At 43.2% G+C, this 26,467-nt stretch overlaps 1 protein-coding gene across 1 annotated transcript in view; it reads left to right on the top strand.

The window, feature by feature from the left end:
• angpt1 (angiopoietin 1) overlaps positions 1 to 26,467 on the top strand; it is a 67,570-nt gene that overhangs the window by 16,957 nt on the left and 24,146 nt on the right. The window contains exons 2-6 of the mRNA XM_080484180.1: positions 11,747 to 11,902; positions 12,459 to 12,580; positions 13,674 to 13,906; positions 22,684 to 22,811; positions 24,402 to 24,503. Of these exons, the coding sequence (XP_080340306.1) occupies positions 11,747 to 11,902; positions 12,459 to 12,580; positions 13,674 to 13,906; positions 22,684 to 22,811; positions 24,402 to 24,503 (741 nt within the window). The remainder of the gene's footprint in view (positions 1 to 11,746; positions 11,903 to 12,458; positions 12,581 to 13,673; positions 13,907 to 22,683; positions 22,812 to 24,401; positions 24,504 to 26,467) is intronic.

Here is a 26,467-nt window from a genome sequence, read left to right on the forward strand (position 1 = left end):
AAGTGGAGGATTTGTAAAAATATACATCCATTTGTAGGCCATACTTCACTGTATTTGTTTTCTTTTCTCATTGGGAGAAACCTCGTAAACTACTCTGATGGGGAACACAACTGCCTGTACTTGAGCTATGAGTCAAAGCAATAAATGGATCGAGTGAAAGGGGGGGATAAAAGGGCCGTTAGTATATAAATGGTCACAGGGGATAAAACTGTGAAAGTTACAAAAGAGGAAAAAGCCTTAATATTGTATCAGAATGAGACTGAGACAGAGTGAGACAGACAGTTTGACCCTTTCTTAAATTGGAAAATCACATTGCGATATAACATTTCACTGGCAAGAGTGCCAACCAATCAATCAGTCAACCGGTCAGTCAGCTGGCTGATTGTTCTTTCAATCAGTCAGTCAACCAAACAGTTAGTCGATCAGTCAACCAATCCATCAATACCTCACCATTTCTATTTATAAAGCGCTTTCACACAACGATGGTTGAGACAAAAAATCAACCTGTCCACCAGTCATTCAGTCAGTCAGTCAGTCAGTCAGTCCATCAATATGTCTACCAACCAATTAGCCAACCAACCAACCAAATACCAACCGTTGCTTTGCTTACTGAATTACTTAATTATTTAAGTACTGTTGAGAAAAATATAAAATTTAGTTCAACGTAATCTACTCAAAAGACACTTAAAATATGAGTTACTTACAAACTGCATTTACATTGTCAGTTGCGAGCCTATGGGTTGATGCATCTGTATAAAACATCTACATTTAAAACAGACAAACATTTACGCGTATAAAAAGTACAAGATAGTAAACAACTGTGGATATAAATCAGGAATTTTATCAGTTAAAAGAATCAAGTTATTGGCTCCAAACATGCAGGTCGAAGACTTTAAATCGTATTTAAATCCCACAATTTAAAAAAATTAATGTAGATAATAGAATTGAACAGTTTCCACTCAACCGTATCAGTATAAGAAAAAAAGACGGGAAAAAAAGCATATATTTTGCATGTTCTCACACCCGTCCCAAAGCCATACAGGCCTCAAGTTTGAGGCAAAACATTTAGTCCATCTTCTTCGTTTAATGTCGAGCGAAAGTCCAGGCTTCTCATAACACAACGTCACAAATGTAATTTGTATGTCGTTCGGCTGCGGAGATGAATTGGCTTTTATCTGCGGGTATACAGACCAACATGAAAAGAGCTGTTTGATTCATCTCGCTCGAGGGCGCACTAAATCATGGAAGGTATGTTTCCTAGACACAACACTGTCACTGTTTTTCATTTAGAAAGTTCGTTCAAGCTCGGTCACTTCAGCAACACTTCCTGTCAGTGATGGTGAGTGTCCGTGTGAAAGGAAGTTAAACGTGCATCATGGGAAATCAACTTCAGAGGAACAGAGTGGCATTGATGACCAACAAGGAACCAGGTTTTTCTTTTTCTTTTTTGCATGTTTGACATCGACCATTTAACTGAGCAGATGTTATTATGAAAACACAGTTTTCCTCATCAGACTTTGGTTTTGTGTTGTAAGTTGATGCGAATTGCACGAAGCTAATTAGCAGTGCAAAATGTTCCACGCATCAAAATCCATTATCACACTTTGACTCAGTTTTCATGTTGTGTTATTTATTTAGAATGTGGAAAAGATGAAAATGAATTTGGCCTGAACGGGTCGCCCGCGGGTTTGGAGTTCTGATTTGTTTTCTCTGAGAAAAAAAAAAAAAAAAAAAAGAAAGAATCACCCAACTTTGAAGACTTTACCAGCAGAATGTTCTCACTTTCTTTTATTGTGTGCCCTGTTGACAAACCACTTTGACAGAAAGTCCTTTCAAGGGTGATAAATAGTGTGTCATGAACCTGCCAAACAGCTCTGGGCACCTCAGACCGTGCACCTCGATTTACCTAATGGTTTCTCCAGATCAACGCTCGGTTGGGTTTTTTGGTTTGTGTACACAAGCTTTATTGTGTCTTTGGGCATGCAGAACCAAAGCCGGGTGACATCAACACAAAAGGATCTCGACGGGAGGACAAAGTGGGGAGAAGAAAGGCCGACGTTAAAGGAAAGGAGAGAGGCGTCTTGGAAAAAGCGGCGCTGGCGGCTGTTGGATTGTTTTGCAGATGGCAGTCGGTGTTTGCCTGAGGGAAGTTGTGGTACCAGAAACACAATTTCAGAGAGAATGGTGACGGAGGATGGACCACCCACCTCACTGAGGTTTCTCTTCTCTTTTGTTGAAGCTTCAGGCTTTGCACTTGCCGTTGCGACATCGTTCTGTGTTTGCGTGCCGCGAAGACGATCTCACGCCTCCCAACGATCCCTGCAGAGATGTTACGGTTTAATTTCATAAGAAAAGACATTTACAGTCGCAAAGAGACAGTAGAACACAATCTTTCAGAACACGCGACCTTCACTGTGACCTTGAACCCATTTGTCTCGAGAACTAACGGGTTCCAACAATCAAGCTTCCAGGTACATTAATAAAAACTACACTTGAATATTATAAAACTGAGTCAAAAAGGCAAAACTCGCCTGGCGAGCTTAACTTCAGCTTCTTCTATAATGTCAGTTAAAGACAGTTACTGTGGTCAGTCCTTCTTTTTTTATGTATGAATTTCCAATATGTAAATAGTGGTCAGCTGTTCTTCATTGGATTTTAAAATAATTAGATAGCAAGACATTGAAGCTTACTGCATGTTAAGTACAGATCTATTCTAGTGCCTTTCAGTTGCTCGGTTACATTTGGAAAAGCGAAGACAGAGTTCGTGGGGCTTGAGGCTCGAGGCTCGAGGCTCGCCTGAGTGTGATGAAAGGCTGCAGATTGATGAAGTTAATTATCAAGACATTGAAGCCTAATTATTCTAATCATGATACTTAATGAGTTTGGAAAAGTTTTACTGAATTATCATCCTCCAAATCAGTTTAATTGTATTTCTAATTAACAGTTTCATGTTTGAGTGAATTTATTTTCAGGATGTCGGCTCAAACGGTTTCTCAGGCCGGGTCTGAAATCAGACAGTAGAGTTTCTTTTCGCTTCAGACTCTCTTGACGACTTTTTTGCAAGAGGAAAGAAACATGGCGGTGAAAGCCTGGACGCCGTTCACCAGGGTGAAGGTCAGAGAAGGTTCCGCCGTGAGTTCACACCCAGTCGTTCCTCATATAATCTTGACAGATAGAGAGCTCAGGACAGTTTCATGCTGGATTAAAAAACAAACAATGTGGTGACTGAGTAAGACAGCCTCCAAAAGATATGCGTCCAAGTTCCCTCCATTATCTCTGCTACCGGGCTGGAAAGTGGCGGCGCAGTAAGTCTCAGGGTAACACCTCCTAAAGCCCCACTGGAGTGAATTAGAAAGCCAGGTTTCGGAAAGGGGGTGTCAAATTCACCTTTCACTGTCGGTGGGCGATAAGAAGGCACACAAGTATTTGCTGGCATCGTTCCCAGCGCGGCTTGTGATCGGGACGTGCTGATATGGACTGTTACCCCCCACCCCCCACCCTCCATCCCCCCGCCCTCCTCCCCAATCCCCCCGCCTCCCCGTTCCTCGATGTTCATGTTCACCAAAGTGGTCTGTAATGGATCCAGAGGGATGGACCACAGAAGTCAGACCGCCCCGCGAACACCATCACCATCACCCCCCCGCTCCCACACGCTGAGTCGGAGATAAGCAGAGATGTGACAGAGCTCTCAGTGTTTCAGTCCAGACAGGCGATTTTTCAGATTTCCACGGCGTCTCTCTGCACTGCCACCGCTGCTGTTTAGAAAAGGATCAAAACCCCTTTCGAGGAGTGGAAGTTCAGCTCAATGGGAAATGTCAGAGAAGCAGTAAACATCTGCAGAGCATCTGCACAGCAGAGTGCCATCTGTGATAGAAGCAGAAGGGAGGGTGGGGGTCAATAAGGGTCAAATTTAACAGGAGAGCCTCGATTACGAGAATCAATATACCTTTTTCTTAATGTACGAAGTCTGAAGACCAACCGCATGAAAACATCAGCATGTTATCAGCGGAAGACGCTTTAAACAACCAGAATCTTTTGGTCTTACCTTGTTATGTAAATTTTTTGCAGAAAAAAAGTAGATTTTTCTGCTGAAGCCCATCAGATTGCCTTGCAGGTAAGACCGAAGCATTCTGTAATTACAGGATTAAATTGAATGTATGGTCATAAAAACGGAACTTTTCTGAAACGCTGCTCCGGGTCATGTGCACCACGGCTGTGCTGAATAGTTCTCCTGCTCAGTAGTTGGACAATAACATGGGGTTGTGGCGGCAGTTGGACCCAGCTGGACATGGCTGGTCGACCTGGTATCAACGCCCGTGTAGAAAAACTGGTCACTTTCATATCAATCTGATTTAATTCTTCCCGACTGACTGATCATGTTTTCATTTTTTCCATTAAACACTGAATGAAGTGATTTGATTGACGTGTGGGTTTACGTCCGCAACAACTATCCTCTGGGTCGGTCAGTGGATCCATCCCATCATGCTTTGCACCGTAACTTTAGCCATTTGGGAGAGAGTGTATTGATTTTGCAACGAGACGAATCAGGTTTGTTGTGTTTCTTCGGAAGTGGAAACCACAAAGGAAAATCTGATTGTGCTCTCTGAAGTGTTTTCACATGGACTCTGATCAGAACATAAACACGCTTACGGCACTTTGTTAAAGCCCATCATTTCAATCAGAGTCACTCTGATCCAATGTAACCGTTTTTCAATCAGATCTGTTAATCTGGTTATTCATGGTCCATGTAAGCACTGCTAGTGATCGCCGAGGGGATTATCTTGAGTCTTTGTTGTTGACCTTCAGGCGATGACAGATCGCTTTGCCACGATAACACATTTAAGGCCGGTCATCCACACGGCGTGGCGTTTTAAGAGCCTGAAAACGTTTTTTTTTGGAAAACGGGTTTTTTTTGGAAAACGGGTTTTTTTGGAAAACGGGTTCTAGAGTGGAGAAATTTTAAAACGCGATCGTCACTGAAAGTTACTCTACCAGAATCCACACGGGAAGACTGAAATATTTAGGACCCAGTTTTAGTTGTTGATGTATATCTCTGCTCCTTTGTCAAAACCTTTCTGAAGGAAATTTGTCATTAGACTCGGACAAACATTTATATTTTGTGAAGGATACCCGGGTCTGTTGACATCTTAGCGTCACAGAAATGCCCGAAGCTTCCCGAGGCAAGATCCCGTTTGTTCACTCGATCCCACGAGATCTCGAGTCGCACATGCAACGATCCTTTTCACAACATTTCAGACTATTCTCTGCTTGAATTCAATTCAATTCAACTTTATTTATATAGCACCAAATAGAACAAAGTCTTTTCTAGAGAGAAACCCAACAAAACCTCTTTTTCTGAGACAGTCTGGCTTCCTTTCTGTCTGAATCGCTCAAATGTTGATATTTTTGATGGAGCTGCCGCGACGCCATCTTTGATATCCCAGAAACCCTTGCGGCAGGTTTCTGAAGATGACGTCAGTTAGCGAAACAGTTTCATGGCTACAAATTCCGGTTTGTTTGTAAAAATATCGACTCGTGTCTGATCGATTTGAACAACTGTGGGTTGGAAATGAGTGAAAGTGAGTGTTGATGGTCTTGTTTTGGTGTATTGGTTTATTCTCGATACAGACCTTATACATTTTATGGGAAGCATATTAAAGATTTTTTCCGGTACAGTAACTTTAACAACTATGATGGCGGACTATATCCTCCAGCTGCTGAAGCTACTGATGCTTTTTGCTTTAATCAGACCAGATGATGTTTTTTTCATTTCTCAGGGTTTTTTTCATGGTCTGTTTCATCTTCATTGTTTTTAGCGTATTCCTGTGGCAGTGTTACAGCGCCACCTATAGGCCTTGGCCTTTGTACTCCATTGTTTTAAGTTGGGAATGTTTTTTAGAAAGATGGGGAGGAAAAGGTTAATTTTGGCTCAGAGGTGGACAGAGCCTGAGACCCCATCCTGTGTGAAACACCTGAATCGGGGCATTTTCATAAAGTTCCACCTTGAGGGCTGTTTTCTAAAAGTTGCATTTTAATTTTTTCAGATCACCGTTGTCGTGGCAGAGGTTTTCCATTTTTCACTTGAAAACATGTCAACAGATGATGAACTTAGATGATGGACTTCAAACCTTTGAGACTGTTTGGGTTTTAATCCACTGAGTTGCTCATTCAGTAACTCCAACCTTTTTCCTCTAAACTCTCCGTCCTCCTACATTCTTGTGCCACTCACGTTCTGGACAGCACAATGTCTTCATGATTAGCATACAATGGAGCCTCATAAACCGTCTGTTTCTACACGCCGAATGCTCCTTTGTGCCAAACACAGCATCTTAAAGCCTTCATGTCTCTGTGTAAAGTGGCAGTTAGGGGGACATAAACTTGTGTTTATGTGACTCCCACTTAGCAAACAGTGCTTTTGTGAAACCAGAGGGTGGATTTAGCAGTTTCCAAAATAGAAAGCCAGCGCTATTACGCCTTCTGGAGTGAAAACACACACAACAAACTGCATTTATTGTTATTTAAATCAAAGTGGAGTCAGTTCCTGTCTGTTTGTGTGATTATGTGCAAGCAGAATCTTGAAAATTTGAGCTATGCAAGCTGAAATGAAGGACAGTAAAACACAAGCTTGCTTACTTAAATACACTCAGGGGTTTTGCAGTCATCCCCTTATTTGGTCTGGTATGATGGGAAGCTTATAGTGGCTAATGTGTGTGGATTATTTTGGATAAACACTGTATAACAGACATTACTGAGTCAGGTGAGTCTTGTTTTCTTGAGATTCACTGTATGACAGAGAAAATCTGTCACCGGCATTAAAACATTACGTGTTACTAGAAAACAAATCTCCACAATGTTTGGATTCTTATTGTGCAGTCGTACTTATTTCACCATCTTAATCCCATCGCTGACCGATGCAGACTTGCATTTCAGTTCTGGTGCGAGAGCTGAGCCAACAATAGTTCCTGTTGGTAGCCAATGAGTGGAAAAGCAAAGCACTTAACTGGAGTCAAGGTTAGAAACCATTTAAATAACCCAACACCCACGTAGGCCCTTTTTTTTTTTTTTTACTACTTCCTGAGTGGTGATATTACATGATTGGGCATGTTTGTGTGATCTTGCTTCTCCTTGGTACTTTCCTTTTACGACCCCCTCCAGACCCGGCTGTGCCTCGGCCACATTCCCAATGAGATGGACCATGAAGTGATTGCAGGGCTTCAGTTCCTGTTCTCCATCTGTCCCTTTCTGTGCCTTTCCTCTCAAGGTGACTTCAGCTGCACAAACCTTCTAACTGCCCTCAGACAGTGGACGGAGTGATCTTCTACTCAGCAGCTTTTTAGAGTGAAGTTTTGAATCCCAACCTGCATGTGTGTAAAGATAACCTACACCTTCCACTGAGTTAAGACGTATCACACTTCTGCACGGAATGAACAGGATTTCCATACACAGTCATGAGCTATGGCTCATTATCAGACGGAGTGATCCATCATTACTTGATCTATGTGAATTCCAGACTCCTTGTTTTCTTTCCAATTCCTGAGGCTAGACCATTGGAGGTTACATGGAAAGTGACACTTATATCAGCCTCATGTAGTTCGCAGTCAGGGGAAGCTGTATTATGTCTGAAATCAGCCCAAAAAAATGTTATATTTCACTTTAATATTGCAGCCAAGAAAGGATATTACATTGAAAAGCTAATTCCACTTGGCAGACATGTGCGATGTGCTGAAACGGGCCCGTTTTCTCTGACGAGCAAAGGGATCCACCTCTGCTCCGCTTATTACAGTGTATGTGAGTCTCGGATTGATTGAAATCTCAATTGGATTGTTGCAATTCATTTGTTCTTCATGAAAGCTGGGAATATGGTTTAAGTGCAAACCTCTACAAGATAAACATTATCAAGACATTATTGTGCCAACACATACATACAGACTGACGTTTGTGTTACTTCTCACAAACCCTGGAGCCACCAGCCAAAACACACCCAATAACCAACATACCATGTGAACAGTAATTTAGCCGTCTTTGAGCTGTGTTGTATAGTCATTTACTTTTAGAACCATTAGATGGAGTTGAAATGACTCCAGTGTGCAGCTGTCAACATGGGGCTGAAATGGAAAGCGCTGAAAAGCATAATGGTCCTATTGGATCCGTTTAGACTCGTGTAAATTCATTTGAAACGAAGGCAATCATCTAAGGTTAACAAGTAATAAGTGCTTTCTTCACATTCGTTCTGCCAAAGACTTTATATGTATATCTATGAACCTTTGGTATATAATATAACTAGGAGTTCTTGTTTCTTCAGACTTAAATCATCGAATCCCCCAAACAAGAGTCATCAGCAAAGAAAAGCTGTTTCGCTTCTTGTTTTGTTTGTTTTTTCAGCTTCTAATCCCACAAATGCATCTTATCACAGGAGGTCTGCAACCTGCCGCTCCGGAGCAACATGTGGCTCTGCAGCTCCTCTGTAGTGGCTCCGTGAAGCTTTCACAAAATGATATGTGAATAGGCGTTTCACTTATTTTTATTAGATTTACACACCAGAGTCGTTTTCAAAAGGACTCTTAAGTCTGGTCTAAAAAGAGATTTAATAAAGGTACAAATAAAATGGGGGAAAACATCTAAAATCACAAGAAATTGGGGGGGAACAATCATTAAACACCTTTAAAAAAAAATCCTGAAATGATTAGAATTTCTAAAAGAATGAAAACTAAGAATTTGAAAAAAACCTACACGCCTGCTTAAAAGGGAACTGAAATGGTTAAAACGGCTTGTCTCCAAATAATTGCTGAAAAAGAGTGAAACCGCTAAAAATGAGTCTAATGTGATGGTAACTATCTTGAATTGTGTTTGAAACTTCATTAATGCACCATAAATACAGTTTTTGTATGCATATGGAAAGTATTTGTGAAACTATAGAAGCTGGGTTCGCCTCATTTTAAAAGTTAAACTTGTTTTGCGGCTCCAGGAAAATTCGATTTTAGTAGAAAGTCACAAATATGGATCTTTTGCTCACAAAGGTTGCAGACCTCTGATTCAAACTAAGTGGTCAGACTTTTTAAAGGCATAATATTTATCACCAAAGAACATTGCAACAGCAAAGAAATACTCAACCAAATGCTCCTTCCTTACTTTCTCAAACACACAGAGATGAGTGAAACATTGCTTCATCAAACATCATTTAAAAAAAAAAAAACGATCCAAGAGCAGAGCTGCTTTTAAAGGCTCGTGCTTTCTGAAGTTTGTGTGACAATCTAAGGGGGGTCCAATGGAAGAAACATTTGAAAACACTGATCCATCACATCTAATCCTGACATTGAAACCTTGACCTTCTTATGCGAGGGAGCCTGAATAGATGTTGTTGCTTTTACATCATATGATTGGACGCTGCGTTCTCACAAGACAGGAGACATCTATCCACGCAGCTCTGGGAATAGGAGCGAGATGATAAATCATGAACGAGACCCACACGAAGATCCTCGGGAAGATGAAGCGTGGATATTATGTTGAGGCTTGTTGCATGTACAGGTTATTATATCCATCTTCATCTTGTTTTTTTTTTTTTTTCTTTCCATGAGGGAATCTGGAGACGATCCAAGCTGTCGTTGTGTAAAAGACAGGTTACACCCTGAACAGGTCTCCTGTGTGTCCCAGTGCGATCACAGGAGGGACGCACAATAAGTTAAGACTGACCAGTTACAGCATGTGTCTGGACTGCGGGAGGAAACCTGGAGTCACAGAGGACCAAATCATTCTTATTCTAATGTTGTAGAATTACGTTCATTAAAATATAGAGTGATTCTACCATTGCTGTGTCGAAGACACTGTTATATCAAGTACATGTTGGTCTTCCGTCAGTGATGAACAGCGTCATACTGCAAGAGAATAAGCAGGTATTACTCCGCGTACTGGTACTCTTAACAAAAAAAACTTTGTAATGAGGAAAAAGTCACGGACTGAGTGCAGTGGAGCTAAGACCTGAAAACCCCGTGGCTACAATGTGAAGACTCCTGCTAATGACACATGTGACACTGATTTGTTTGGGCTGGCGTGTTCCTAAAAGATGGCTGCTGCAGCCCATTGTTAAGCCAAGGAAGTGCTTAGGACTCCTCCTTTAATGAAACTGTCTCAATGCCTGATTGTTGAATGACTTCAGTACCTGCAAGCAACCAAATTAACAATTGGACACCTTGAATACCAGGTTTTATGATCCATTCATTCATTCGTCTATACCACTTTGTCCAGCTTATAATCTGGGGGTGACGGACAATCATACCCACTCATATCCACACGTAGAGACAGTCTAGAGACATCTAATTCTTCTATATCTGTAAAGGTCAGAATCAAGGCCACAGAATGTCGTAGCTTGTGTTGTAATTATTGTCAAAGCAAAAGAGAAAAGCACAAGTTGACAAGCAGGCATGGTGCAACGTTTCTGAACGACTGACTGAAAGAAGTCTTATATTTTGTCAAATCACACAGACGGGTCTTACAGTTGATATACGATCAATCTTTATCTAACGTCAACACTTATCTGCATAGTGTCATTTGGTTGGATTTGGAGCCGAGACGAGATTGGAGAGAAGGATGAAAGAAGTAGTTCCCGACAAGCTTCAGAGAATATCTGTTGATCTCTCCATCTCCCCCATCCCAGGCTAACCGCCGACATCTGGATGTGTCTATCATGACTAAGCTCATTCCTCACTTGAGCAGCTCTCAAATGGCGGGAAAAAAATATTTATTTATGCGCAAGAGAACGTACTTTCATCTTCTTCCAACACTTAATTCAATTTAAGGAAGCTGAAGTGTATTTAAGCTGACGTTGGGAAAAGTCCAGTACAGCCGAGATACATTAGGTCTTCATCACATGATACCCAGAACATGAAGTTACATATACAGACTATTTACTGTCACTAACTGTTGAGAAGTGATCATGCTCACCAACTATACCCTCTGACAGCCTGCATCAAAGTGAACTTTATTCAGCAAGTGAAGAGTTTTGTATGTTGAAGAAAGATGGTTATTTGTATCTTCAAACTCCCAGTATTACCTGGATTATCAGCTCGGTCTTGTCATTTTAATATTTAAACTTCTCACTCAACTTTAATGATAACTTTTAGTAAATCTTTGGTGGATTTCTCCTTTCTTTCGTCTTGTGTTTACAATTTTCTTGGCTTTACTTCTTTTCTCTTATTATCTTAATATTAATGTGAGGTTGATGGGTGGGTGGGTTGGTTGGTGGGTTGGATGGTTGGTTTGTTTGTTTGTTGGTGGGTTTGTTTGTTTGTTTGTTGGTTGGTTGGTTGGTTGCTTGGTTGCTTGGTTGGTGGGTTGGTTGGTGGGTTGGTTGGTTGCTTGGTTGCTTGCTTGGTTGGTTGGTGGGTTGGTGGGTTGGTGGGTTGGTTGGTTGGTTGGTTGGTTGGTTGCTTGGTTGGTTGGTTGGTTGGTTGCTTGGTTGGTGGGTTGGTGGGTTGCTTGGTGGGTTGGTGGGTTGGTTGGTTGGTTGGTTGGTTGCTTGGTTGGTTGGTTGGTTGGTTGGTTGGTTGGTTGCTTGGTTGGTGGGTTGGTGGGTTGCTTGGCCAACCAACCAACTGCAAATGATACAAGTGACTAAAAAAGAATAAAGTAAAAGAGATGTGACTGCATTTGTTCTCTTCTCTTCCCATATTAATTTATCTTTTTTTGTTTTCTTTTTAAATACAAATGTCTGGCACTGATTTGCTATTTTCAATTTTCCTTTTGTTTCTAGATTGAGAACTACATCAAAGAGAGTATGAAGACCGAGATGGCTCAGCTGCAACAGAGCGCCGTTCACAACCACACGGCCGCCATGTTGGAAATGGGAACGAACCTTCTCTCCCAAACGGCTGAGCAAACACGAAAACTAACTGACGTTGAGACGCAGGTAGGAGCTCAGGAACCCGCTCAGGCTCGTTCGGTTGAATCTCCTGCGAGTGAACCGGGCCTGTTTTTCATTAACCAAACTACTGCACATACAGCTTCATGAAAACACTTAGAGAGAAGTGGCCAAAGACAATAGTGATGCCACATAAATGCCTATCGCACCATTGAGTTGTTTGGCTTCAGAGTGATATGGAGAAGGTTGAGTAGGAGGTGATGGAAATTTGTAAAGGTAGTGGTGGGTAATTTATGCGAAAGCACTAAAGATGTTAACTGTTTGCAAAGTTTAGAAAAAAAAAATCATACCAGAGATGAATATCTCCTAAGTATTACCATGTGTTGGGTGAGTACTTGACAAATGAAAACAAAGTGAATGGTTCTAATGTGCAATGTGATTTTTTTTTCTCCTGCTGTGTCTAAAAACTCTCAAATACAACATTTTTGGTGCTGACGTTCAAAAACTGGAAGTACAGCCAAGAGAAAGAACATGGATGAAGCAGAATGATTTTTTTAATTATTGGTATTGTTGTAGTTTCTGACTCTGTTTGTTATTGCGACAGGTACTGAATCAAACATCCAGACTGGAGATCCAGCTGCTTGAAAACTCCCTTTCCACCAACAAGCTGGAGAAACAGTTGCTGGTACAGACCAACGAGATCAGCAAGCTGCATGACAAAAACAGGTACTGAAGAGATGTACTCCAGTACATTTACTCTTCCCAATCACAAGCAAAACAACTGCTGCTCCGTGTAAGACTGAGTAAACACAATCAAAAGCCGCCAGCTCTGTCCTGCCGCCTCGTAGTTTGTCCATTTTCCAAAACAACGTTGACTTCTATAAACCGCTGAACGTTAGGAAGCTTTAATTCTCCTGAAGCCCGGTAATTCCCTCCCAGACAAGCGCTCTGCTCGGCTCTCTCTTCATTCTCCGGTTGCAAACTGTGGCGATCGGATTCATTTTCATGTCTCCGAATCTTCCTGTTTGCAGTGATTAGTCCGGTGGGATAGTCCGAGATGATGTGGTGTTTAAAAGGGTTTGGTCCACATCCCTCATGACGGCTTCCAAATAGAGTCTCGCTAAAGGAATACCGTTTAAATGTAAAATCCCCGATGACTTTATTCTTGGTAAAGATTTCTGAGGGCCGTTTTACGAAGCTTCGGCAATTATGATATTATTCCATCCCGTATGTGTCGTCTTGTCTGTTTCCGTCACCGAGCAGAGAGAAAAAACACATGGTGGGTTAATGAGCAGGCGATCAGCTTATATCATCTTTCAGGTATTAGACTGTATAATGGCATAGCGCAGACGCTCCGAGGGCTGATTCATCCACCTCACCAGTCTGCAAAGTCTAGGACGAAATTGGTGTTTGTACTTTGTAAGAAATGCATGGCAACTAAATCTATACACATCATGATTTTAGTTTTTTTTGTACATATGGAAAGTTACAGTTGTGTCTTTTGAAATCACTCGCCTCAACACAAAAAGAAAATGAATTTGCCGCCATTTAAATTTTAAGTATTCAGGGTGTCTGTCACAAAAAGCAGTTTGTAAAGAATTTAATGAATTCTTCTTTTTCATAAGGACAAAAAATAAATAAAACAAGCATTACATAACGAATAAATCACTACTAATATGCTGACAAAAATTTGGAAACAATTTCCAATTCATTTAAGTCCCGGGAAAACAAAACTCCTTCCAAAGGACTAGAACAAGAAAAGAACAACTACCATCCTTTCATAATAAACTTCCCCCGCCCTTTCTCCCTTTGGCCTCAGCCTGCTGGAGCAGAAGATGCTGGACATGGAGATGCGACACCAGGAGGAGCTGGAGAGCCTGAAGCAGGAGAAGGGAAGCCTGCAGACGCTGGTGGGGCGGCAGAGCGGCGTCATCAGGGAGCTGGAGGCTCAGCTGAGCCGGGCCACCGGGAACAGCACCGCCCTGCAGAGGCAGCAGCAGGAGATGATGGACACCGTCCACAACCTGCTCAACCTCTGCTCCAAAGACGGAGGTGAGTACAAACCCAGCGCCGCAGCGCGGGAAGGTGAGGCTGGATTAGAAACACACCGTGCCCCTCCGGCTATCCAGCGCTCACGCTGCACATCTTGTGTTGGGTTGAACGCCAGATTCCTTAATGTTCCTCACATTATAAAATATAATTGTCAACAGGCGTTTGGATTTATAGGCAGTAAAATGCATAAGTTTTCTCCAGCTCAAGTTCGAGGCCTTTCATTTACAGTCTGGTTGATCTTTACTAAAACTTACACTCACAGTTTTTGCTTTGTTCGATTCATTTCAGTTCCAGATAAAAAAATCGCTACTTATTTCTTTCTAATCCTATCAAAACGCCAAAGAAAAACTCTGTACAGTGGTCGTTTCTCAATGGGGTGGCTGCAGGTTCGATTCCCCATCTCCATCTGTCCACATGTGAAAGTGTCCTTGACCGCGTTGCATGGCAGCTGCCTCCACTGGTGTGTGACTGGGTGAATGGGATTAACAGTGTGAAGCACTTCAGCGGCCACTCAAGCGGTGGAAAAAAGTACGGCGAGTACGGCACAGCGAGGTATGGTAAGGTAAGGCAAAGTGCCCCGAGCCCCAACTCTGTTGCGTGGGTCCACCGCTGAGTCTACGGTTAAATTGTAGGCGGGCTTGTGAATGGCAGCGTAACGACGTTAAGTCTGCCACGTCATTACGTCATTACAAAACAACAGTAAACATGGGAGCAGCGTGCGACACATTAGTTTTGGCGCTGCTCAGGAAGCGACGCCGTGAGGCTCCATTTGATCAACGAGAGGGTTTATACAGCAGATCAACTATTTATATATTACCGGCTTGTAGTAACAATCGTCACTGCCAATCATTTCCTTATAGCGCCTCCTTATGGAACACATACCAATGTGCTAGGTACCTCAATGGAGAGGATATAAACAATGGTAACAGTTGGATATGTACTTTTAGTACTTTCAAGAACTTTTGTCTGTGGAAACGCATGAAAACCCGTCCCGTACATCGTGTGCAGTGGAAATGAGGCTTAAGTGAAAGGCATCCCCCCGGCCTCGACGTTTCTCCAGCACTCCCTGCCCCCTCTTACTCCGACCCCAGTGCTCTCTGCCGACCCCCACAGGGTAGGTCCACCCCACACATTGAGAATCTCCACCCTACGCAATGGAGTGAGAGCATTTTCTGGCAGTTGCGTGGTCTGAAAGATGATGACAGAGTCATAGAATACAAGAAGAAACTGCTGATCGTAACCCAAAGTCAGCAGCTCGGTTCTGAACTAATCAGTTAAAGTTCAAGCGTGACTCCAGAACTCTCACTCACAATGGGAACCATCGCTTTTGATGATGACTCATTCAAATACGTCCGCGCTCGAAAGACAACCTGCACATAAGAAAAATAGCTTCATAACTACGTGGCCTTTTTCTCACCTCGTTTCAGTTTCTGGTTCCACTGGATGGGTTGGCTGCAATGTGATATTTCAGAAATAGCCTTCGGAAGGTTGACTCTGTGCACAGTTGGCTGGTCCGTCTCAAGGTCCAGCAAGTGTTGGATGAATGGAGATGTGATGAGCTCTAACTCAGTGTTACCTTTTTTGTATAAAACAAGTTACTTTTATACCTTTTTGCAGATATTTATGGCTCTCAGCTGTTGAATCACAGTGACATCCTACGATTTTCTCCATTTGCTTCATATAAAATATCACAGCTGGTAACAGGGCCAGCGAACTTTAGATTTGTGATTTAAGTTTTTTCATTTAAATCTGATACATGCAACAAAGACGAATAAATGTAAAACCAAGAGTTTGACACATAAGCAAGTGATTAATATGGAAGGACTATCAAAAGGTTTCTATTAGTGCAAAAGAAGTAGTACTATGTTTTGTTGAAGGATTCTCATTAACAGCAAAAAAAATGTTTCTAATGTGAAATGCTTGAAATTCAGACCCACGACAGCGTTTCACGGCAATGTTTTGAAAAAAGATGTCCGTTTGCTTGTCCATTTGCCTCTAGTTGGTGCTATTGTTTGTTTTTGTCATGAAAAGTCAAGTTAACCCCGTTTACATGGCGACGGAGTCGGAGCATTTTGGAAAACTTCCACATTGGGAGCCGTTTTCAAAAAGAAGAGCAAGAACATTGGAGGCCGTTGTGCGAGATGCTTGCATGCTCTGCCTTTTCTCTAGGCATTTTGACTTCTTTCCACAGTCCAAAAACATGCGTTTGAGGTTAATATGTGACCATAGTGTGTGTGATTGCCTCTCTGCCTGTCAGTGTTTGTTCTATAATGGACTTCTGACCTGATCAGGGAGGAACCTGATTTCACCCACGGTTCGCTGGGACTGGCTCCAACCCGCTGCTACCTTGAATTGACTGAAGCACTATAGAATCCGGATCAGTGGATTCATGGTAAATTACTGCACTTTAGCAAGAGGAGAAGGTTTTGTGGCCTGAGTTTAGAGTCCAGTGTTCCAAACTCGTTGCATTAGAGCTGGCAGCCCTGCTCATGCTGACAAGAATCTTGTGCACGTATCCATTTCTTTCCTCTTCATTTCACAATATCTGTTCTTCAGTTACACTTTCTGTGAGTCGTTGAACTAAAACCAGCAGGTTAGCATTTTGTTACGCTAACATGTTAGCATGCAAACTCTGGAGTGTAGCTGGGTGCACCGCCATTTCTAAATACATCTTCCCAAAGACAAAGGCATGAAACCGAACTCCTGCAGGGTTTTTAACTTTGCACCCCAAACACAAATCACCGCCATCCAACGAGCAGCGGGTCATCTAGGAGAGGAAAGGTCGTGTTTATGCCTCCATGGAAAAATACTTGTCAATCACCTGTTGGCTGCTCTCATTGATATGCACCCCTCCACGAGCGATGACGCTAACTCAAGAAGATCCACATCAACTTTTGCCAGACCACAAGATGCAAAGCAAAGTTTGTGGACTGGCTCTGCGTGGGTTTGAACTGGGAAACCGGCAAGTTGTTTTGGATAACTTCCTTCCTCTGGTCAGAAGTTACAGCTACAACAGCTTTGACTTCACAATCTCTGTGCACTCACGTGGAAACCGCTCATCCTGCCCCATACGGTGCGACACAGGGATGCACCGGCTGATAAATTCTGCATCACTGAGAGCAGCGTGAATAAAGCAACACGGTTCTTATTGTAACCCGGTGTGCTCCTGTTAACGGGGCTTGGTGCCGCTCTTAAAGCAGCATGGCGCGCTTCTTTGCAACAATCGCGTTTCACGCTTTAATTTTATAAAGTCTCTGCACGCAGCTTCGCTGAGTTCTCCGAACACGACTCTGCTGATGAAGTAATAGGCTTATTTCATTCCTCTGTGTGCCTCCCTGTTAATTTGAGATGAGGGATTTCCTTTTTGCCTCCACGTTTGACCCGGCAGCAATTCAACCTTCTTGTCCGGTCAAACGCAGTGAACTCATTTACCCCTTTTATCGGACGTTTAAACACCAACCCCCGCTTGATCCTCACATTTGACTCCAAATCCCATTGGCCACAGGAGATTTGACATGAATTTGTGCGTCAGGGGATTCGTTGCAACCTCATTACCATTTGTGGATTTCCTGCAGAGACGCCTCGAGACCCCACAGCGCTTCTTGAGGTTTTCCCATCAGACAGGAAACAACGGGGCCATGAAAGGATGCCGGGAGTCATGAGTGGATAACTGCCGCGCATGATTAACACATGCTCTGTATTCATCACGCTGCGGCCTTTTGTGATTTTAATGTAGCATGCGATGAAGGTCACGGCCGGCCTCGTTTCACACGTTTGTTTACTTTTGAATTGTGCGATTACCAGAAGTCCTCTGAGAATGTCTTTGCCTCACTGCCTTCATCGTGCTGAGATTTATTAGTGTCTTTTCATTTTTCGGTGATTAATCTCTGAGTAAATGGTACTTTTGCTGTCCATATTTTGTCACTGCGGCTGACAGTTTTAGTGTCAGTAAGGTGAGTAGTACCCGGCTTCCTTCGCCCATCCCCCGGTCCGTGATTGGTTGCTGCTCTAACAAGAAGAGATAGAGCAGGAACGTGGCTGTCGCCGCTCTGTGGTTGGTCCTTTCCTCTTCCATGGTGGTGTTGAAGGTTGAGGCGGGCGTGCAGGTCAAAGGTCTCCCCCTTTCCTCGCCCCAGACCGAATAAGTCAAACAGTTATAGCTCCTGAGGGAAGCCCTGTCCCGGGGAGGTGAAGGAGGAGGTAGCTCTCACTGCTCATCTGACGCAAAGCTCCTGTTTTTATTTAGAGCGAGGGAGCAGAAGAACTCTATTCTGTTCAATGAGTGTTCAGGGGAGGGCTTTTGTTTGTTTGAATAACGGATTAGTGTTTGCATTTGAGGGAAGGGACTCGCTTTTCGTGCCATCAAGTGGCGTCCGTTTTTGCTGAGCTCTGTTTTGAAAGCTGAGCCTGAGCATTTCCTCTGAAGCACGAACTGAAATCATCTCTGACTTTGCTTTGGGGAAGGTGATGGATGTTTATAAAGATGGGGGTTTTCAAACTCCATCAATGTGTTTCTTCTGGGCTTTGACAGTTTTATCTCAAATTTGTGAATCCAGTGTGCCTTTCGGTTGTTTACCTCTTGTTTAGCTTGCAGCAATTAAACAAACCTCCTCAGTGTGCGATGAGCCACACACACTCTTATGAACAGCAACTGACCTCGGCTTCGGAGCACCTTGTAAAGAAATTCTTACCGCTAGCGATGATTTGGTTTTACAGTTGTTTCTATTATCCAACTAAATGAAAGATATTCATCATTTTTACTGCAGCTCATTCAGAGTCTAAAGGACTGTAATTACTTTAAGGGCTCATGCAAACCCTTAAAGAATGGTGTTTCCTGTCTGCACTGCCTCGACAGGACGTTATGTTAAACTACCTCATTAGATCATCCAAACCATCTTTTTCAAAGTGATTATTTCTTTGCTTCAGTGGCTTTAAAAAATGAGTGTGACACTTAGGTGCAAAACCACCTTAATGCCCCCCTACAAAATAGTTACCACGTCACTTTTTCTAAAACTAACTTTTGAATATATTACAAAGGAAAAAATGGACTGTCAGCGTAAAGATTATTGCATTTCCCGGATAGATTCTTGACACTTTTGTTCACATTGTTCTTATTGTCCATCTACTGAGCATGTGCAGAACAACTAGTTCCTATGTCTGTGGTGTGTGTGTGCAGAGGCAGTGGTGAAAATGCACTAAATAAATCCATTTATAGTTACGGTAACACATTAATAGTGGATATAAAGTGTATACTGTATCTGTTCATCATGCAGACCATTGCTTTTTATTTTTCCTTCTCTGGCAAAAACACAAGTTATTTAAACAAATACCAATGGTAAATTACTATTTGTATTTGTTCCAAACAAAACTCTAACATCAACCACATTAATTACCAAACACCAAGATTGAAGTAGCCTCGTCTCGTCAACCCACTTGCCACATTTTGGACCCTCTGCCACTTTGTGTCCCACAAACATGAACAATAAAACACACATAAACAATAAAGCAGGAACTGATTATGAGACTGTGAGGACAGAAGCTTTTAAAACATCCTCAGTTTAAAAGGGTTAAACACTCAAAATGAGCATGTTAATCTTAGTTTGAGGATAAAATGGTCTAACGTCTTAGAGTTTTGTTCCATATTAAATCTCATAGGCAATTACTTTAACTGTCAGTGGCACTGAGCGGACTGATTGTGGTCACTTGGGAGCAGTGATGTCTGTGGAAGTCCATTTATTCACTCTCCTTGGTTCTTGTATTTGGGCTCATTTGGCAAGAGTTCTGATTTATGCAAACACCCAGGCCCTGCTGGTCTTTTCACATGAACCCCCTACTGAATACAACTCCCCGATGAACCACAAAATAGTTTTCTGTAAATAAATATTAGGACATAAATAATATTTGTAGAGCTGGGCAGCGAGCCGTTCAAGGGAGCCGCTCGTACGCTGGAGCCGGGGAAAAAAGCCCTTCGCCTACCAGGGGAGCCCTCAAAGGCAATTGTGGAATAATTATCCACTCTGTTAAAGATTGAATAGCAGACAGTTCACCTCTGACAGCGATCTTCCCCTCCTCTAAAATGCCCCTGCTGGCTGCCAGCTTGGGGTAAATTGCCGTGTGACAGGGGCCGCCCTTTGTTGCATTAAAGTCCGGACAGCCAAGGTCGGGCCTGCCAACCCGTCGCAGCAGGAGATTCTTGTCACTGACACTCAATACTTTGTCAAAATGCCGGGAGAGTCCACCCAGAAGACTGAGCGCTGTGCTCGGGCGGAGGGGGGGCGGGCGGCCGAAGCGAAAGGCGAGGAAAGGCTGACGCACTTCACTTTTCTCGACATCTTCTTTGACTCAACAATCCCAACAATAAAAACAATAGTGTGAAAGCTGAGAGGAGAGAGGGTGGGAGAGATGAGCGTGGGGGTGGGGGTGGGGGGGTAAAAAAAGAGCAAATCGGAAGGAATTTCCATCAGTACAACAAGGGCTCGGAAGGTAAATACAAACCACTTGTTATAACAGGAACTTGAAATTTATAGCTTGTAGTATTTTGTCCTTAGCCCCTTGCTTGGTTTCAAAATAGTGCCGCCATAATTATGTGCAGATGGAAATGGATGCAGCTGGTCTGTCAGAGTCGGAGGCCTCCTTTCGGAGTGTGAAATCCCCAAGTCAACAAACCACTTTGCGAATGAGTTAGTGGCGCTCATTTTTTATCTGGCGAGTGAGAGCCGGCCAATCGTTTTCGCCTCCCAGGAATTTTATATTCTCGACTGCTACATGTGTTTAGCTCGGAATGATTTTGAATGTGCCGCCTTTTTGTGACTACAAACATAATGGGAAGGTACTTTACTTCTATTTTTACTGCTTCGGGGGTCTCAATGTACTTTGAGTGACCTGTTACAGCCACGCGTTCTCACAGGAGCTTCATTCCTCAGTTGGTAGATTTGGTTGTCTTCCTTCCAAATGCAAGGTTACAGATTTGATCGTCATACAAAGTGTCCTTGAGCGAAACACTGAACATTATATTGCTCCCAATAGAGGCTGCAGGTTTCCCAACCTCTGTGTCTGGTTCTGTTGGATCCCTCCTGTTAAAAGAGTTTTTCTTTTTTGCCGTCTCCTCTGCTTGCTCATGTGGAACTGTTGGGTTTTTCTCTGTTAAAGTGCCTCAAGAGGACTGTTTTATTTGGCACTATCAAAACAAAACCGATTTGCACTGGATTGAATTTGGGAATTTAAATTGAATTCAAAGCAGCTTCACTGAAAGTCCATTTATGTTTACACACCCAGGGTAACAGCAGCCGTGAAAGGTGGTCAGTCTTGACCGGAGGTACGTCTCATATCACACAAGCGTTTTCTTGATCCCTTTTTTTGACGAGCAGGAAACACTCTGCACCTGAGTTTGGACATCCTGTCAGGAAGAATCTTAACTTTTTCTGGCTCATGTTTTGACAGTCTGTCCTCTGTCAAGATAAAATGTACTGTAACCTGTGTAAATAATAAATCCGCCATCCCAAACTCTGGGAAAACAAGTAATCACTAGATTGTGCAGCAGTTTTAGACGGGAACACATGTGGAGGAATGGTGGGGAATGGAAAGTCAGCTTCGATCTTTAATTCTTGCTTGAACTCACAAGTGAAGTCAAAGCCATGTGCTGATCGATATGTATTAAATATACGGTATCCATTTTAGGATTGATTGAGGCCACAGGCTTGATGCATGTTAGTCAGTGGAGGCAGGATAAGAACTGTGTGTTCAAGCTTGTGGAGGAGATTTTCTGGCCCAAAGTTGGAACACAAAGACAAAAGTTTCACTCAGATTTGGTTTTCCATTTGGTTTTCCTATTTGATGCATATGAAAGCATAGATTTCTCCACCAATCGTTCATTGGATGTAAAAAAGAGTTTATAAGGAAGCTGTGAGCTCCTTTGACACTTCATAAAGACGCCTCCCGTCAGACATCAGGTGAGTAAGACCTTCACACCTCCTGCCGCAGAACAGGCCTGTAGTAACTTGATTGTGTGACGTGCAACACAATGTTGGATTGTTGTGGTTAGGCGTCTCCAGACTCAGAATCGACTGTGTACACATGTATACACTGAGTGCAATACACTGCGAGGCCGAAGAGCCGCGAGGCTCTTTAGTCGGTACTGCTTTGAGATTTTCAGCATACCAGTTTTCAGGCCCATGATGGTGGCGGGACAGAACGAGAGGATAAAATGTGTGACAGTGAAAAGTCCTTCAATCAAAGCACGGAGCTGCACGATTTCCTGTTTTACATTTATTACATACATTTATTTATACAGTTATTCCTCCCTGTGGGACTATCATCTAGCAGAAGGAGAGAAACGTAGACCAGAGGGAAGGTAATCCCGCCATCCGTTCAGCTAATCACACCCTTTATATTTCACACGGTCACTGAGCAGCTCAATAGAGATCTTTTAATATTTAGGATGATGACATGGTAAAAGTGACAATAAAGAAAGTTACAACCTTAACATCGAGAAATCCAAAGAATTAATAAATGACATCAGAGCAACTGGTTTGCTTGATAGTTAAATTGTTTACTTCCAATTTAATCCTCCTCGTATGATAATCTAATCCAGCTGCAGGCTGTTTCCAAACCTTCTACTGAAGCACGAGCGTACGTCTCCTCATCGAGCCACGGTGTGAGCAACATTGTTTCCCTGAAAGAGGTCGCCACCTCAGACAAAAAGGCTTCAGTGTCACTGCCGTGTTTTTAATTTGACGTTTGTGATACAGTAACCGCCTCCACCTCTTGTGTATCCACAGTTGTTCCGAACAGCACGAAGGTCGCGGAGGGTGAGACCAGGTTCCGGGACTGTGCCGACCTGTTCCAGGCCGGCTTCCACAAGAACGGCGTCTACACCATCCAGATCGGCCCGCAGGAGACCAAGAAGGTGGGGAAACCCCCAACGCCGCGCGGCCCGCCGGCCTCCGTGATGTGAAAACATCTCAGTTTTCATTGCTTCTGAGAAGTGCTTACATAGTGGATTGACAGGTTTCGCAGGGTTTCTTTGAGTTGGAGTGAAGCTCGGCTCTCGCCACAGGAGCGGCGAACGGAGCGGAGCCACCGCAGGACACGAGGCGCTGACGAGTGCCAAAGACGAGTCCTCGCCGCTGCAGCATTATTAAAAGCCCAAAATACTTTTTGGCAGCTTGGAGGGGATTTAGCTGGGAGGTGAAGTGTGAAACAACACGGGGCTGATCGGGATGGCGACAGTGGAGCGAGTGGATGCGTTAACATCGAGACCGCGGGTCGATATGACTGATGGGAGTGAGGATTTGTCAAGTTAGGAGGCCGGAGGAAGGTTTTTAAGTGTGGGTTTCTCTTTTCCCCAGTCAAGGAGGCCACTGCTGCATCAATCAAAGTCCAATATTAAAGTTAATCCATTCACTTATAAATTCTGAATAATTTGATCAGATTGAATAGAATCTGATCAAAAGCATATTAATAAACATTTACATGTAGATATGTACAATTATATTGTGTACATCAAGAACAACGGCAGCAGGATGAGATTAAAGTGCAAAATAATTGTATTGAATGTTAAAAAGAAAATAAGACGTCTAATACCCATCATTCTGGTGCTGTAATGAGATTACACAATGCCCACATGATGTGGTTATTACACAGTTTCCAAAAGAAGATTTTTACACGTTTTCCAGCAGCATTACAGCTTCTGTGCAGCTCTTCTACGACTGACATGGGAGAGCGGTTCCTGCATGAAGCTAGAGGATCTTACTTAAGCCTCTTTATGCTTGGCTGAGGCTGAAAGTGTGGCGTGTGTGCGTGTGTGCGTGTGTGCGTGTGTGCGTGTGTGTGTGTGTGTGTGTGTGTGTGTGTATGTGTATATGTGTATATGCAGGCCTTCTCTGTGCATTATGGTATGAGTGATGAGGCGGTCCCGGGGATGAGGGTCCTGTCAGGGCTGCTTCTTTAATCACACCCAGGCCGTGGTCATGTGTGTTCAGCTGCGTGGGCCGGCCAAGGTGAGAGACCCTCTCCAGCTCCGCCCCGGGGGAGGGGACCCTCCTCAAAACAATGCTGCAGATAGAGCGCCACGGCTGCATTATCAGCTTACACACCGTGAGGTCCAAGGTTAAGGGCCACATTACACCCAGGTGTCTGCTGGTATGCGTCCGGGCTGGACCGCCGCTTTGATCCTGCACAGACCAGGAACGTGTCCGGGGAGTTGCTGAGGGATAAGGAGACGCTGATTAAGTTGGAGGAGAAGGCCGATACGTCGCATTCCCAGAGATGATTCATCATGAAAGCCGGGAAAAGGAGTGTCCGAAACCAAACGATGACCCTTCATTGTTCGCTGATGCCGCTGAGAGTCACATTGAATGTTGAATTCATTAGCTCGGTAGTTAAATTACATTCCTCTGAATACGTAAAGACCTTCGGGTGCGATCAGCGTTGCGTTACTTTTGGACATGTGTCTTTTTCCCACGCTCCCTCCTCATGGTTTGGTTCTAATGCGTAGGTGTACTGCAACATGGAGACGGCCGGCGGGGGATGGACGTTCATCCAGCGCAGGGAAGATGGCAGCGTGGACTTCCAGAGGACGTGGAAGGAGTACAAGATGGTGAGACACGTTATTTCCATTTCATGAAATCTGTTGGAGATTGTAAAACTGAACAAAAATCAAGTGAAAATGGTTTAAATTGAAGGGTGTCAAACATGAAGTCTGTGAGTCAAAACCGGCCTGCAAACGGCTCCAATCCGGCCAAACCACCAAGCAAATTGTAGAAATTTCACAGAAAACATAGATTCAAAATTCTGAAGAGTCAGGGTGGGTTTGTAAAAACACCCAGAATACAACAGCTATAAGAAGAAGGACATTTCACTGTATTTTGCACCAGAAGGTTTCATTAAAATTGATGTTATGTTACGATTGCAGTCTTGTTTGGTTGTACTTTTTAGTTTTTTATGAAAATATAGTCATTTCCATCGTGTATTCTCTGCACCACAACAAACACAAACCATGAAATTTTTAATTTAAAGGTTCTTTTATCAGTTCAGGACATGAAACAGGGATGTTTGTGGCCCCTGAACTAAGATGTCATTGACAAAAAAAAATCTGAATAGGGTTTAATTCTCACTGGATGTCTTCAAAAAGCTTTGACATCCTGATCTGAACATAGTTCTGCAAAGAAAATGTGTGTTTGCGGTCGGTTTTAAAGAAACAATAAAAAGCAGGGAGTTGTTCCATGGAGAGATCCCCACCCACCCACCAGGTCACAGACTAACACTAGGCTCAGGTCATTTTGTACTGGACTGCAGAGAAAAGATCAACTTATTTGAAATTACATGCATTTAAATTTGTCATCAGTCTTCAGGATACACTCCTTTATAAATGTCATTTACGCCCAAACCTCACTGACAGAGTTGGGATTTCCTCCCATGAATTCAAGAAGTCAGAAAAAATAAAAACTTAAATTATGGGGTCGTCACATCAGGTCGTTCCCACGCTCCACACTCACTGTGCGACTCGATAATGAAGCAATAAAACCCTGCAAACAGGCTCTTGTTTTAAGGAGACTGTGAGGGCCCGTTTCTTTAAAGAATAAATGATCAACATGTTTCTTCGGACTTTCACCAAACAGGAGTCATCAGCAAAGAAAAGTTCTTTGACACATTTCTTCACGACATTAACAGCCTCATAGCTAATTCCCAACAAATGTGGCCGTTAAAGACGGAAAGAAAACAACCTTTCAAACGCTGCAGATTTATTTCCATCAAGTGAAATATCCTACCAAAACCCGTTTTTTTTTTTTTAAAGGTTTGTGCAGAGTTTATATCCATTGAGGAAAAAGATGATGATTTAAGCTCTTCAGAGTGACATTGAGTGAAAACACACACACAGAAACAGAAAGCGACCACTCATCCGTATCCATTAAGCATCAATTACGAAACTCTGCGATGAACAAAACATCCTGTTGCAAAAATTTTTTTTTAAAAAGTCTTCCACAGTGGGATTCTGACAAATCCTGAGCACATTCTGGCTTCAGTTAAACGTGTTGAAAACAAAGAGGAAAAGCGTTTGGAGCACTTTTGTCCAGATGTCATCCCTCCTCGCATTGTTTCTCTCGGGGGTCCGAGACTTTCGCTGCTCTTCAGCCGAGACTCCGGCGACACCGGGTTACTCTCGCTCTTCTCCGACAGGAAATGACTACCTAAACCCAAAAGCAGCGCGGCTGTTTAGTCTCCGCCGCCGCGTGCCAGGTGTTTCATGTGTTTGTCGTCAAGGAGAAATCGAGGCGTGTTTGCATCGAGCGTGTTAACGTTTCCAGGCGAGTCCGTGTTTACATTGTTAAATTGGATTTATTATCGCTGGCAGCTGCGTCTGCGGGCGATCGCCGCGAAAGGCGAAGGCGGGTACCTTCCGATAGCCGCCCGTTCAATCAGATCCCTTTGAAACTGTTGAATGTCCGCTCTCTCTCATCGCCTCGATATCTCTATATAGGTCAATGGAAAAGGAATTCAAAGACATCATGAACTCCCACAATGCTGTAAACTTGAAACTAAAACGTGCTCATTTGTTACGGG

This window comes from Lipophrys pholis (genome assembly GCF_963383615.2).
Source record: "Lipophrys pholis genome assembly, chromosome: 17".
Classification (NCBI taxonomy): domain Eukaryota; kingdom Metazoa; phylum Chordata; class Actinopteri; order Blenniiformes; family Blenniidae; genus Lipophrys; species Lipophrys pholis.